At 42.4% G+C, this 12,909-nt stretch overlaps 5 protein-coding genes across 10 annotated transcripts; 1 reads left to right on the top strand and 4 right to left on the bottom strand.

The window, feature by feature from the left end:
• Positions 1-91: 91 nt before the first annotated feature.
• Positions 92-2,651, bottom strand: Ugt37D1 (UDP-glycosyltransferase family 37 member D1). 3 transcript variants are annotated; one of them, NM_165193.2, is made up of 3 exons: positions 2,543-2,651; positions 1,156-2,015; positions 92-1,076 (listed from the first exon to the last, which is right to left on the bottom strand). In NM_165193.2, the coding sequence occupies exons 2-3, from the start codon at positions 1,866-1,868 to the stop codon at positions 158-160; spliced, it is 1,632 nt and encodes a 543-aa protein (NP_724013.1). In that variant the 5' UTR covers positions 1,869-2,015; positions 2,543-2,651; the 3' UTR covers positions 92-157. The 3 variants fall into 3 exon arrangements, with proteins under 3 accessions (NP_724013.1, NP_652627.2, NP_001285989.1); NM_144370.3 differs by having other exon boundaries at positions 1,156-1,995; NM_001299060.1 differs by lacking the exon at positions 2,543-2,651 and having other exon boundaries at positions 1,156-1,908.
• Positions 2,652-3,402: 751 nt separating this feature from the next.
• On the bottom strand, positions 3,403-5,081 carry Ugt37E1 (UDP-glycosyltransferase family 37 member E1; the record flags this gene model as incomplete). Its single annotated transcript, NM_144371.2, has 2 exons — positions 3,403-4,324; positions 4,384-5,081. The coding sequence occupies 2 exons, from the start codon at positions 5,079-5,081 to the stop codon at positions 3,403-3,405; spliced, it is 1,620 nt and encodes a 539-aa protein (NP_652628.2).
• Positions 5,082-5,666: 585 nt separating this feature from the next.
• On the bottom strand, positions 5,667-7,465 carry Ugt37C2 (UDP-glycosyltransferase family 37 member C2). Of its 2 annotated transcripts, none has more exons than NM_001273587.1 (1): positions 5,667-7,465. In NM_001273587.1, the coding sequence occupies exon 1, from the start codon at positions 7,438-7,440 to the stop codon at positions 5,869-5,871; it is 1,572 nt and encodes a 523-aa protein (NP_001260516.1). In that variant the 5' UTR covers positions 7,441-7,465; the 3' UTR covers positions 5,667-5,868. The 2 variants fall into 2 exon arrangements, with proteins under 2 accessions (NP_001260516.1, NP_652629.1); NM_144372.2 differs by having other exon boundaries at positions 5,849-7,465.
• Positions 7,466-8,231: 766 nt separating this feature from the next.
• CG17928 (uncharacterized protein) lies at positions 8,232-10,108 on the bottom strand. 2 transcript variants are annotated; one of them, NM_001273586.1, is made up of 5 exons: positions 9,969-10,108; positions 9,807-9,912; positions 9,403-9,733; positions 8,924-9,306; positions 8,232-8,866 (listed from the first exon to the last, which is right to left on the bottom strand). In NM_001273586.1, the coding sequence occupies exons 2-5, from the start codon at positions 9,902-9,904 to the stop codon at positions 8,353-8,355; spliced, it is 1,326 nt and encodes a 441-aa protein (NP_001260515.1). In that variant the 5' UTR covers positions 9,905-9,912; positions 9,969-10,108; the 3' UTR covers positions 8,232-8,352. The 2 variants fall into 2 exon arrangements, with proteins under 2 accessions (NP_001260515.1, NP_609810.1); NM_135966.4 differs by having other exon boundaries at positions 9,807-10,108.
• An 846-nt stretch (positions 10,109-10,954) lies between these two features.
• Positions 10,955-12,902, top strand: Cyt-b5-r (Cytochrome b5-related). 2 transcript variants are annotated; one of them, NM_001273585.1, is made up of 3 exons: positions 10,955-11,457; positions 11,777-12,159; positions 12,232-12,902. In NM_001273585.1, exons 1-3 carry the CDS (start codon positions 11,044-11,046, stop codon positions 12,743-12,745), a joined length of 1,311 nt encoding a protein of 436 aa, NP_001260514.1. In that variant the 5' UTR covers positions 10,955-11,043; the 3' UTR covers positions 12,746-12,902. The 2 variants fall into 2 exon arrangements, with proteins under 2 accessions (NP_001260514.1, NP_477154.1); NM_057806.5 differs by having other exon boundaries at positions 12,232-12,810.
• The last annotated feature ends 7 nt before the right edge of the window (positions 12,903-12,909 follow it).

Here is a 12,909-nt window from a genome sequence, read left to right as displayed (position 1 = left end):
GTGATTATGAGCTGGTTATTGATAACCGAATTTCGTGCACAGAAGGAGTGCTTAACTCAGCTATTTAACAAATAACTTAAGACATTTTTGTGGTTTTACTATTTTTTTTTTTTTAATCTTTTAAGTATAAATTAGTTAAAATTTCTATATTTCCAACCTACTGCTTCTTCACCTTCTTTCCCTTGGAAACTTTGTTCGATTTGCCAAATAACTTGCGCCACACAAATTTCCACACGATCTTGTTGATGATGAAGACAATGTAGAGCACCAGGGCGGCGATGATATATATGTCCAAATTATTGCTGGCAATGAAATTCATGTGCACCAAGGGACTCTGCATGTGAGCGGCACCATGATGACGGATCACATACTCCGTCCAGTAGACGACCGATTCTTGAGGACTCAAAGGACGATCGCGATAGAGCTGTGAGAAGCTCTTCAATGTCTTTGCGTACTTGGGATTTTCGATGACCTCCTTAATGGCTGCCTTGAATTCATCCACATCCAGGGTGGCCAATGGCAGCTGCAGGCCATATCCACTGGCCACCAGCTTATCGGCATTACCCGGCTGATCGGCAAACACGGGTAGCGCCAGCATGGGCACTCCATGATACTGTGCCTCAGCCACTCCTCCCTTGCCCGCATGCGTGATGAACAGCTTGAGCTTGGGATGCGCCAGGATATCGTCCTGGGGCAGCCACTTCTTGTAGAGTATATTAGCCGACTTGCCGGGCGTGTTCTTGGGATCCTCCCACTTCCAGATCACCTGCTGCTTAAGGCTGCTCAATCCCTTGAATATGGTCTTTACCACTTCGGGCTGGATATGTTCGCCCTTTAAGTTGGAACCCAAACTGAAGAGAATGGCTCCGTGCTTGCCCTTCTCCAGAAACTCCTGTATGTCCTCTGGCAGGGGATCGGGCTTGCTCTTCACCTGGATGCCTCCAATTTCGATTACTCCAGGCACATTCGGACGAATGGGACCTTCGCTGATGCCATGGCCATTGCAAAACGCCAAAGAGACATTCCTCTTGGCCTGCGCAAAAGTGGGCATTGACTTGTCTTTGCTCCAAAGACGGCTGAAAAACAAAATATTGGAATTAGATTTAATTATATTTTTAAACATCTTGTTCAGTCAGTCAATTGATAAGTACTCACTCATAGAACTTGTTGTATTTGTGATTCAGGAAGATGTTGAGAGCATTGAATCCCAAAGTGCTGGCAAAGTTCTGCATTCGCTGCTGGAAATTCATAGGCTGACCGGGAGGCGCGGAAATGTGCATTTGGGGAACACTGGATAGCTCGGGATTACCCAGCACCTCGTTGACCATCATCATGGGTGGGCCCGACCAGGATATTATAACGGGGCAATTAAACCGGGCACCCAACGCCACCTGGTACGTGTTGAAGAAGAATCCCACGAAGACCACGTCGAATTTGTTGCCCTTGTTCAGATAGAGTTCCTGGAAGCGCGGATCCTCCAAAACGTCCACCTGCTTATCAATGAGCAGGGCTAACGAGCTGAAGATCGATTTCATCGTATTCCAAATCGAAGGCTTCTCCTTCACCATTCCAGCCATACCATCGTTGAGCACTTTCTCATCTTCGGCACTCATTGGCACCACAATGTGGTTAATGCTCTTGTGGGTGACTTTAGGTGGAACGGAGGAGACGACGGTCACATTGTGACCCTTCTCCGCCAGCGTCTTCATGATGGACATGTGCACAATGAAATGCGACGGACTGTGGCTGGTGAAGACGCCCAGGATGTTGGCTCCTTCAGTGCCCTGTGGCATCGTTTGCAGGGCCAATAGAGCGACCAACAGGCCGCCCAAGCTGCATCCAATCCATGTGCTCCGGTTTTGTGTCATGACTCGCTCCGTTCAAGTCCAAGTACGAATGGAAACTGATATGGTTCCAAGCAGCCGGCGACTATCTTATACACAATGGGTTTCGGGCGATAACGGCGGACTGATAAGATATCTTCGATCGTTTAATCTGCAAATGCATGTGTATTGCTATTTAGTAGCATACATTTTATTAAAAATTTCGTAATCATTTACTACGAGGGGAACACGTTGTCTTCTATCTGCGATTAAAGTTCTTTCTTTCAAATCGATATGATTTAACAAAATATTTTATAATCTAAAAACTTTTATAATCTAAATTATGACGAAAATCGACACATTCTCTTGTAATTTGTATATTTCCAAGACTAATTATTTGTATATGTACAATTATTTGGTCATTATTAAATAATTATAATATAATATAATTGATGTTCATTGGTTTATATATATTACGCATAAAATTAAACATACAAATAATTTTATTCGTAATATATGAATTCCTGAAACCCGGAAAAATGCGGTTTTTTAAAAGAAAACTTGTGCCTATTTTTAAAATGTTTCGGCTGCAATTACTTAGGTTAAAGTGCAACCTTGTCGCATTGTCAATGTCAACTTGTAGGTTAACTATTATTTCATCAATTTTCGCTCTCTCTTGATGACTTTTAACACAACAACTATGATAGATATTTAAATACCTCGTCTATATAGAGACACCCATAGGAGCCATTCGAATAATAAAGAAATAATTTGGAAAACAATACGCGTTCGGCACGCGCTGCCTCGACGCCGTTCGAATCACTGAGAATTGAATTCGATCCGATTTGAATTTAACCCGATGAGATAGTTCTCGAGAGAAGAGAAAAAACCGAGCGGGAGGCCTCTAAAAATAAAATTATTCGCTGTGGGAGAACATGGAAATGCTCAAGCAACCTGTTGAGCGAGTGTTGTTCTAGGTCTGGGAATCATTGTTGCTATTTCATTAACTGTCACGTTGTGTAAGGTGCATGACATCAGCTTAAAGAAAAAAAAAATAATATATATACAAATGCATGCACTTCAAAGGCTGGCGACAGTTAATTACCCTAGTTAAGGCATCTAATTCGTATCTAAAGGTTAGGTTCAAGTGTATAAATAATAAATGGTTTCTTTTCTGCTTAAGGTGCAGAATTTTGTATTAGGTTTTTGTATGGGGCATCTTCTTAAAGTGTTTCTGACTTGGTTAACAATGATTTAAGATTGCGAGGGAACAATTTTGCAATCGCCCCTTATCTACCCACAAATACAAGTCTCAAGTACATGCCTATAAACAATATGTAATGGATGTTTTGTGCAAACTCATGCTTTCCGGCAAATGTTTTTATCTGTATAGTAGTCTTCGCCATAATCAGTGTTTTTTAAGAAAGAGATGCAAAAAAGAAATACGAAAAGAGTGAATAAGTTACTTTTTCTTTAATTTTTTTTATATATTTTTTTTTAAGATTCTTAACAACAACGTTTGTGTTTCATCATATCAACTGAAATTTCGCATATCCATTAATGGTATTGTAGATCCCAATTAATTATTTTTAAGCTTGTTTGCCACCGCTTTCCGCTGACTACCGTAACCAATCGCAACATTTAAAATCTTGCGAAATAGAAACTTAATAGTGACTATGAGTAGAAGACTGACCAGGAGAACTACTCCATAGACATCGAGATTGTTTCGAGCCACAAATTTTGTGTGAATGAGGGGACTCTGCAGGTGAAGGGCTCCTTGATGACGCAATACGTACTCGGTCCAGTAGATGACCGATTGACGGGCTGTTAACGGACGATCCCTGTAAAGGGTGGAGAACTTTCCAATCGTCTCACGATACGCGGGATTCCCAAGGACCTCACGGATAGTCTGCTCCAGTTCATGCTCCGTCATTGTGAGAATATCCAACCATCGGCCAAAGCCAGATTTTGTCATGATTTCAGCATTTCCCTGTTGATCGCCAAAGATCGGTAGCGCGACCATGGGAACTCCATGATATTGAGCCTCTGCCACACCGCCCTTGCCCGCATGGGTTATGAATAGTTTCGTATTCGGATGGGCCAAGATATCGTCCTGGGGCAGCCAATTGCCGAAGAATATGTTGGAGGCATTTCCTGGCTTGTTTTTCAGGTCCTCCCACTTCCAAATAACTCTCTGTGGCAACTTGGATAGCACTTTGTACAGGATATCAACGGTATCGGGTCGAAAGGTATTCGTATTCACATTAGTTCCTAGACTGAAAAATATCGCGCCCTCATCAGCCTTATCAAGAAACTTGGCCAACTCCTTGGGCAGAGGATCGGCCTGCTCCTTTACTTGTATTCCGCCAATTTCAATCGATTGAGGTACTGTCGGTCTGATGGGTCCTTCGCTGGCGGAATGGTAATTATAGAACAACAAGGAAACTCGTCGCTTCATCTCATGATAGTTTGGAAACTCCAATTCATTAGCAAAAGCTCGCCTGTAAAGAATTCATAAATCAATTGCTGTTTCTAGCTCTGTTTTTTGTTGTATACTTACTCGTAAAACTGGTTCATCTTATAGTCCAATACTGTCTCAAAAACGCACATGATGGCATATTTAAAAAAGTTCACAAATCTTAGGCCAAAGTCCATGGTCTTTTGACCCGCATTAAGGGCTACATTTACGGTCGGGACATACGATGGATCGTTGACATTACCCACAATGGTGTCCATGAAGGGCAGCGGAATGCCCACCCACGATATAATGACCGGACATTTCAACTTGGCAGCAATGCCCAACTGATAGGTGTTGGCCATCAATCCCAAAAACACCAAATCGAATTTGATCTTTGGATTCTCGTAGATCTCTTTGACATTGGGATGCGTCATAAACTCATATTGTCCTTCCAGTTGATTGGAAGATTGGACGATCGCCTTGACCATGGTCTCCCAGAACGAAGGTTTCTCATTAGATACCTCAGCCATATATTCTTTGATATATCTCTGTCTCTCCTCCGTCGGCGGTGCAATGATCACGGTAATATTTTCATGTGTCGCCAATTTCGGTTTCATCTGGGTCACCACTGTAATGTTGTGACCTCGATCAGCAAGGGCTTTCATCACAGCCATATGCACGATCACGTGCGAAGGACTGTGTGTTCCGAAAACTCCCAATATATTGGCTCCACCACTGCTTTGGGTCATCGTGCTCAGAAGGAATGCAATCAAAAATCCGATTTTAGTATATTCAATCATTTTGAATTAACCTTTCAATTGAACTGAGTGTAAACGACTAAGATAATATATTTCTAGCGTTCTAGCTTATATAGCAAACGCAATATCAATAGGGAACATATTAAAATACCTTTCGCTGTGCGGTAGTGACTTGGCATATAGGGGAAGTCTGCCTAGAGTTTGTTCAAACACACTGGTCAATTGCTATAAGATTATCGCTATCGCAAAGGTTTTTTTTGTCAAACAGCGTATCTGCAGCCCGGAGTCACGATTAAATGGTAAAAAGAATTAAGCATAAATTTATTGTCTAATCAGTAAACAAAATTGCTAAATACATTATGAATATGAAGACTTTATGTAATAGTTTTGCATAGTTTAATGACATTTGATTTTTTAATATTTTTGGACTACTGAACCTTATCTTGAGCTCCTGCTGAGCCTTCAATCTTAAAGCAATCACGCACCCACTTTTTGCCAATTTTTAAATTAATTTTCAAATTTCTCATCCGCCCTCCGACTCGTCGATTAACGTTATAAATAAATCAAAAACAAAACATATTTCATTTTTAATTGTTCATATAAATATTTTAATATTTCAGTTTTTTTCTGATTTCTTAAATATATGAGCTAAACTATTAATGGCTTTTCAAAGTTGTCCCAAACAACAAGTAACTAGGCCAATAAGTAATCTTTTGGCGCTATCGATAACTCAATGCATGCGTCATACAGTAGCATGAGAAATTTCGTAATCAGGAATGCGAGTTATGAAATACAATTTGGTAATATTTATTTCTTAATTTAACTTAATTTATTGTTTCTTTTTGGTCTGAGAAATCTTCGCCTTTCCCCCAAATTTGTTCCATACGATTTTCGCAACCAGTCGGGTAAGGAGCACAAATAAGACCAGAATCGTCACAATTAATGCGTAAATATCAAGATTGTTAAGCTGAATGAAATTCATGTGCACCGACGGACTCTGTAAGTTGGGTGCTCCTTGATGTCTCAGGATGTATTCAGTCCAGAAAACCACCGACTGCTTGGCGGTCATGGGTCGATCTCTGTACAGGGTAGAGAATTGGCCAATAGCTTGTTTGTACTTTTGATTTTCCAGAACCTCTTTCAGGGCATCCCTTAGACTGTCCTCCGTTATGGACAGCAAATCCAGAGCCAGGCCATATCCAGATTTCTCCATCAGTGCCGCGTTTCCGGGCTGATCTCCGAATATCGGCAGTGCCACCATTGGCACTCCGTGGTATTGTGCCTCCGTAATGCCGCCCTTTCCAGCGTGTGTGATAAAGAGTTTGGTATTCGGATGGGCCAGTATATCGTCTTGGGGCAGCCAGTTCTTATAAAGAATATTGGAGGAGTTACCGGGTGTGTTCTCCAAATCCTCCCATTTCCAGATTACGTTCTCCTTCAGTTCGGACAGGACCTTAAAGATGATCTGTACGATTTCTGGCCTTACAGTGGAACTCTTGACATTGGAGCCGAGTGACAGGAAGACAGCACCTTGCTTGGCATTGCTTATGAACTGATCGATATCCTTGGGCAGAGGATCCGGCTTATCCTTTACTTGTATTCCTCCGATTTCGATTAGCGCTGGCACCAGGGGTCGAATAGGTCCTTCACTGATTAAGTGGGAGCCGACAAAGGCCATGGAGATATTCTTCCTCAACTCCTTCAGTGTGGGCATATCTTGTTCCGGAAAGACGTCATTATAAATGCGTGTCAATTTGTAATCAAACACAACAAAAATGAATTCGAAGAGCAGGGATTTGAGAGCGTTTTCAGTTCGTTTGAGGAAGCCCATTGGTTGCGTGGCCACAGTTCCCATGAGGGGCACATAGGATAACTCCGAGGGATTACCCGTATACTTATCGATTGCCGGAACAGGTGCCGACATCCAATTAATAATTACCGGCACCTTTAGCTTATGGGCGACACCCAGTTGAAAGTCGTTGATGAAGTAACCCAAAATCATCAAATCAAATTTGGTCTCGTAAATGCGCTGAAACCGAGGGTCGGATAGGAGTTCCGCCTGGGCATTGATCATAACATCCATGCTGGTTAGAAGGCGATACATAGTGCTGACCAGTGAGTTCTTTTGCCCGGCCATTTCGGTCATTTGGTCTTCCATGATGCGTTCTTGCTCCTCCTTCATAGGCACCACAATCAGGTGGATGTCCTTGTGCGTCACCTTGGGCTTCAGCATGGACACCACGGTCACATTGTGTCCAGCTTTGACCAGTGCCTTGGCCACCGACATGTGGATTATCAGATGCGACGGACTGTGACTGCTGAAGAGCCCCAAAATGTTAGCTCCCTGGGTGGAGGCAACCACGCCGAGAAGCAACAAAAACACGAAGTGAACTCCGATCATTTGATTAGTTTTTGGTATGACCTGTCCGGCCACTGTCGAAATAGAAACTAAAGAGAAATGGGCAAGCGGAAACCTATTTATGGGTGAAAAAACTGGTGCCAGTCATTGGATTTGCTTATCAACTCCCCTCGATTCCGAAAAATACCTTGATGAGAGACGGTAACATTTCATTCTCTTGATACTCTTATTTACCTGCTCTTTGATATACAACTCCGCTCTTTTCTAACTTTTTTTCTAACGCGTTTCAAACGTTCAAAATAAAAATTAAATAAATTTTATCAGAGAAATATATAAAGGTTATTAAAAAATAAAATGAAAGTAATAAAAAAATTTATTTAATTTACATAAACGCAACTTTATTGTATTCCTTTTAAAACAGTTTTCTTTAAAGGTCAATCCATATCCTGATTACTCCGTGGCAGCAGTTTTATAATTAATTTAATTATAAAATCTATTTTCGTTTTTCAATTGCTTTGTCAAGATGAGTCAGCAAAAACCCACTATCAAAATATATTTCGTGTAGTTCACCAATTTTCGTAACACCCACCAAACTCTCACCTCTTAAAATATTAATGTAGTTTTAAGTGATCTGCTTAAGCACCTCATAAGCCGAACTATAAAATATAATTGTAATTATGCGTAACAAACGACTTAAAAAAGCGACAATGATTATAGTGCTCTTAACAAACCTTTGCAAACAAAAAGAGAATCGAAGAAAGCTCTTTTGTTAAGAGCACGTTTTGTTTAGACAGGTAAACAAAATGCTTTATAAAAGAAAACCAATGTCTGTTAAGTCACATTGTATTTAATATATACATTTTTGCATAATTTACCCAATATTATTCTTTATTATAACCTTTTTCCAGAATAACCATTACCCTCCCCAATTATCACTACAATTCCAAAACCCACCTACATCAACTTTTTACTACCCGGCGGAATTGGATTCTTCTCTGTTCTTAGCAATTGCTGATTCTGTCCCTTTATGTGACTCCAGTGATTGATCTCCCGCAGTTCCACGTCGAACTCTTTCATGGTTTTCCTTAACTCAGGATACAGATGCTTTAGCACTCCATGATCCAGTGTGGGAAATAGGTGATGCAAAGCATGCTCACCAAAGTGTGTGAGCACCAGAAGATCCGACCACTTGATGTCTCCGCGATCTATAATCGTGTCCACCTGGTAAAGACCCCAATCGAAGTCCTGTCGCTGGGCATCTCCATCGTGTAGAATACGTGGATCATGGTGGGCAGCAGTGAGACCAACAAGTCCGAAGATAAAGCTCCCAACCGATATAATTATTTCCCAGCTTAAAAGTGCACTCAACAGGCTAACACCAGTGGATAAATATATAAAAATGGGCAGACTGAAGCCAATGAGATCATCCCAGCACAGAACGTTTCTTTTGGTCAGGGAAAGGACCAGGCTAAAATATAATGCAACCTATTAGTACAATACAGAGAAAACTATTTTGGCCACTCACCGTATGAGAAACTGCCCTTGGAACAAGACCACATATACCACGGGGCTGATAACCACTGAGATCAATCGTTGAGGTTTACTGGCATAATGACTATCCGGAATCCAGCATAGGAACGGCTCAAACATGGACATCTCCAGGTCGTGCAGAGAATTAGCATAAACATGGTGTGATAGGGCGTGAGAAATTCGCCAGTTTCGGAAGTTCATCATGGTCAGATTGAAAGTGTACATCCGCCAACTGTCCCGTTGATGAAAATAATTGTGGGTTGAGGTTGCCACCCAGCAAAGTGCCAATCCAGCTAGACCCTTGAAGATCAATGAGTCCAGAACGGTGCCTGCCCAACTGAAGAGGAAGACGGACACCAAGATGCCAAGATGGAGAAACTGCAAGATTATATTGTAGAACAATAAGTATATCATAGGGAACAAGCATATTACGTTCGACGGAACTTTAGTAACTTGTCAAGATCGCAACAATACCTCGGTTTTCTTAGTGGGAGAGTAATCGATCTTTCTCAGCTTTTCACGCACTCTCCGCTTCAGTGTCATATAGAAACCATTCTCTTCAAGAGTGAACTTGTAGTTCCTTGGCCTTGCAGCCTTTCGCACCTCGAATTTGCTTAGCATTCCTCGAGCTCGCTCCTCGATATGATGTGACTCGAAGGGCTCGGTGATATCCGTTCCCCTGGTGCACTCAATCCAAGATGAACCACCCGGATGGCGAGCGGCAAAGTCGCTTAAGTCGTAGAGCGTATCGTTAATTCGCCAAAGACCTTCGGCCTCGTCATCTACATTTTTCCCCTCCAGCCAGCTGAGCAAGAGAAAATGTAAATATGTAGTTTTATTTAATTAATTTGAAATTTATGGGTATATTCGATGCAAACCTTTCACTGGTAATCGGTCGATGCTGGCGATAGCTCGGGTAATTTCTGGATATTCCGGATACTCTCCAGTCACCATCGTCCTTAACATTGGGCGTCATTTTGTGCACTGTTTGTTAATCGATGTACACTGATAAATGGAGTTTATTTTAACCCCAGAAGTACCTTGAACGCTAGTGCTTAATCGTTGCTGATAACTAGCCGTTTGATTCCCAAGTTCATCTTAGTGCCTAACGAAAGAACCGGTCGTTCTGGACACCCCAGATGCAGACTAACCGCAAAGTTTGTTTACGTAGCGCCAACTGAACTTTTATTGGAGCGGCGCTCGGCTTTTGTTTTCGTATCGCACTCGCTCGATCAATTAGTAAAGCTCTGAGAGTATCGCCGATTGAAAGCTTTCCTCTCAGTGGCTCTCACTTCTTATCAGGAAAAAGTAACAGTATGTAAATGAGATTCAAAGCATACTTACATTGAAGGGCGCCAGCATTGCGATCTAGAGTAGTGTGTGCATTGCATTATTTTCCCATAAGTCAGAACTTTGTTTAAAAGAAAAGTATAAGTATAAATACTTACACTTATATTACTTACTTATACTTATACTTATATCCTTAGCTTCATATTAAGTAAGTTGTACAAGGATTACCTATGCTTACCAAGCAAAAGAAAAGTGAACTCAACGTGTAGCCATGCTAATAAACCCTAGTAAATCGCTGAATTTATTCCTATCAAATTATTTTATTTTATTGGAGCTCTTAGAGATAAGACTACCCCCAACAATCTCAAAAGCTGATTGCTTTCGGCTAGACCCACGCCAGCCAAGCGAAGCCTCAAACTGCCGCGATACCATAACATTGTTATGGCCACCGCACTGACCTATTGTCGCCGAAGTCTGCTCGAACCGCCCATGTGGTGCTTAGACATGCCCACTGCTTGAGATTTCACCAAATGAATTAGCGATTAGAACATACTGCTAAAAATATGTGAGAATTAAATAGACGTAATAGTTAAAAGGCGGCAGCTGCGCTGCTCTCCTGATAACACCGGCGCCTTATCAAAATGGAAACGTTTTGTTTGGAAATCTCGATTTTCGGTTTATATAATCAAAAGAGATTTGCGCTACACATAAAATAAACGGACCACTGCCGGTGCCTTTCAGTTAGTCGTTGGAATCCCAGCGGAAAGGTGCTCGGATCGGTAAAGTTTGTGCCACAGACGTCAAGGATCAAAAGGACTCGGCAATATGGTAATCGAGGAGTGGAAAAAGAGTGGCATTGCCACCAAGTTTCCAACATACCGAAATTCGGCCCTAATCACCACACACAGCTGGCAAAAGGGTAAACGGCAGGACGATGGAGCCGAAGGACTGTGGCGCATCAACGATGGCATCTATGACTTCACCTCGTTCATTGACAAGCATCCTGGCGGTCCCTTCTGGATTCGTGAGACCAAGGGCACCGACATCACCGAAGCCTTTGAGGCACATCATCTGACCACGGCTCCCGAAAAGATGATCGCCAAATACAAGGTGAGGGATGCGGCTGAACCCAGAATCTACACACTGACCTTGGAGGAGGGCGGATTCTACAAGACGCTAAAGGAGCGAGTCCGCGAGCAACTAAAGACCATAGACAAGCGGCCGAAAAAGAAGAGTGATGTGAGTGTTAATCTGCAAAAAAAAATACCTTATTGAAAATGGGCGTGCCTTAGATTTCATTTCATATCAGTTAAGTAATTCTTATCAGTTACTTATTGATAGGAAGTTGAACCTGCCGGCTCATAAATAAATTTATTACTAACTAAAAACATCTAATCTTACATTTCACGTGTCGCAGCCCTAATATTATGCCCCCACTTGTATTCGGCGGCCTGTGTGATTATATTATTTAATTATTTGCACGCTGAAACCCTAATTAATATGATAACTTTAAAATTTATCATTATATTTATAATATATTAATATACATTTCTTTTAGCTCATTCACCTGGGTCTCGTTGTGTCGCTCTACCTGTTGGGCATTGCCAGTGCCAAATACAACAGCCTTTTGGCTTTGGTCTTGGCGAGTGTGGCCCTCTGCTGGACGGTGATCGTGTCCCACAACTACTTTCATCGTCGGGACAACTGGCAGATGTACGCCTTTAATCTGGGCATGATGAACTTTGCCGCCTGGCGTGTGTCCCATGCTCTGTCCCACCACATCTATCCGAATTCGTATTTCGATCTGGAACTCTCGATGTTCGAACCCTTGCTGTGCTGGGTGCCCAATCCGCACATCAAGAGCAAGTTGATGCGTTATGTGTCCTGGGTCACGGAGCCGGTGGCCTATGCCCTCGCCTTCTTCATACAAATGGGCACTCGGTGAGTGTGTGATCGAGGCGGTGATCGTAAACAAAGTCTAATCAGTGATCTTTTGATTGATTGATATTGCAGTATTTTCTATTCGCTGCGCCACACCAACATCCTCTACTGGCACGACCTACTGCCACTGACTATACCCATTGCCATATACCTGGGAACCGGGGGATCTTTAGGCATTTGGATCTGCGTGCGCCAGTGGCTCGCGATGACGTCGATAGCCAGCTTTAGCTTCTGCTTGATTGGTCTGAATGCGGCGCATCACGATCCGGAAATCTATCACGAGGGTGATGCCAATCGTGAGGATCGTGACTGGGGTCTCTTCCAGGTGGACACGATTATCGACCGCGGTGATCTCAAGTGGTCGCAGTTCCTGGTGCTCACCCACTTTGGTGACCATGTGCTCCACCATCTCTTCCCGACCCTGGATCATGGCCTCCTGCCCGCCCTCTATCCGGTGCTTTACCAGACTCTCGATGAGTTCAAGGGTCATCTCCGCGAGTGCAACCACATCGAGCACATGATTGGCCAGCACAAGCAACTATTGCGCATCGAGCCCAATCCCAGGGCTCCTGGGGCGGGAAAGTAGGACTTAATTTGTATGGGGCTTAAGTAAAAGTAAATAAATATATCCACAACATCTTATTAGTTTACAAAAGACCTGTGACAATTTCTTAACACGTATGGCCAGTAAATATGAATGAATATGTCCCAGTCGAATGATTTGATCACGGAAAATAATACACATTTGTT

The sequence above is a fragment of the Drosophila melanogaster genome, chromosome 2L (genome assembly GCF_000001215.4).
Source record: "Drosophila melanogaster chromosome 2L".
Taxonomy (NCBI): Eukaryota; Metazoa; Arthropoda; class Insecta; order Diptera; family Drosophilidae; genus Drosophila; species Drosophila melanogaster.
The sequence above is the reverse complement of the archived record's forward strand: the minus strand, read 5'-3'. Positions and strand labels throughout refer to the sequence as shown.

Coding starts and splice junctions, on each gene's coding strand:
- Ugt37D1 (NM_165193.2), bottom strand. CDS start 1,868: ATGACACAAAACCGGAGCACATGGATTGGATGCAGCTTGGGCGGCCTG. Junction 1,077..1,155: donor AAATACAACAAGTTCTATGA/GTGAGTACTTAT, acceptor TTTGTTTTTCAG/CCGTCTTTGGAGCAAAGACA.
- Ugt37C2 (NM_001273587.1), bottom strand. CDS start 7,440: ATGATCGGAGTTCACTTCGTGTTTTTGTTGCTTCTCGGCGTGGTTGCC.
- CG17928 (NM_135966.4), bottom strand. CDS start 9,904: ATGACGCCCAATGTTAAGGACGATGGTGACTGGAGAGTATCCGGAATA. Junction 9,734..9,806: donor CGACCGATTACCAGTGAAAG/GTTTGCATCGAA, acceptor TCTCTTGCTCAG/CTGGCTGGAGGGGAAAAATG. Junction 9,307..9,402: donor CTCCCACTAAGAAAACCGAG/GTATTGTTGCGA, acceptor ATAATCTTGCAG/TTTCTCCATCTTGGCATCTT.
- Cyt-b5-r (NM_001273585.1), top strand. CDS start 11,044: ATGGTAATCGAGGAGTGGAAAAAGAGTGGCATTGCCACCAAGTTTCCA. Junction 11,458..11,776: donor GGCCGAAAAAGAAGAGTGAT/GTGAGTGTTAAT, acceptor CATTTCTTTTAG/CTCATTCACCTGGGTCTCGT. Junction 12,160..12,231: donor TTCATACAAATGGGCACTCG/GTGAGTGTGTGA, acceptor TTGATATTGCAG/TATTTTCTATTCGCTGCGCC.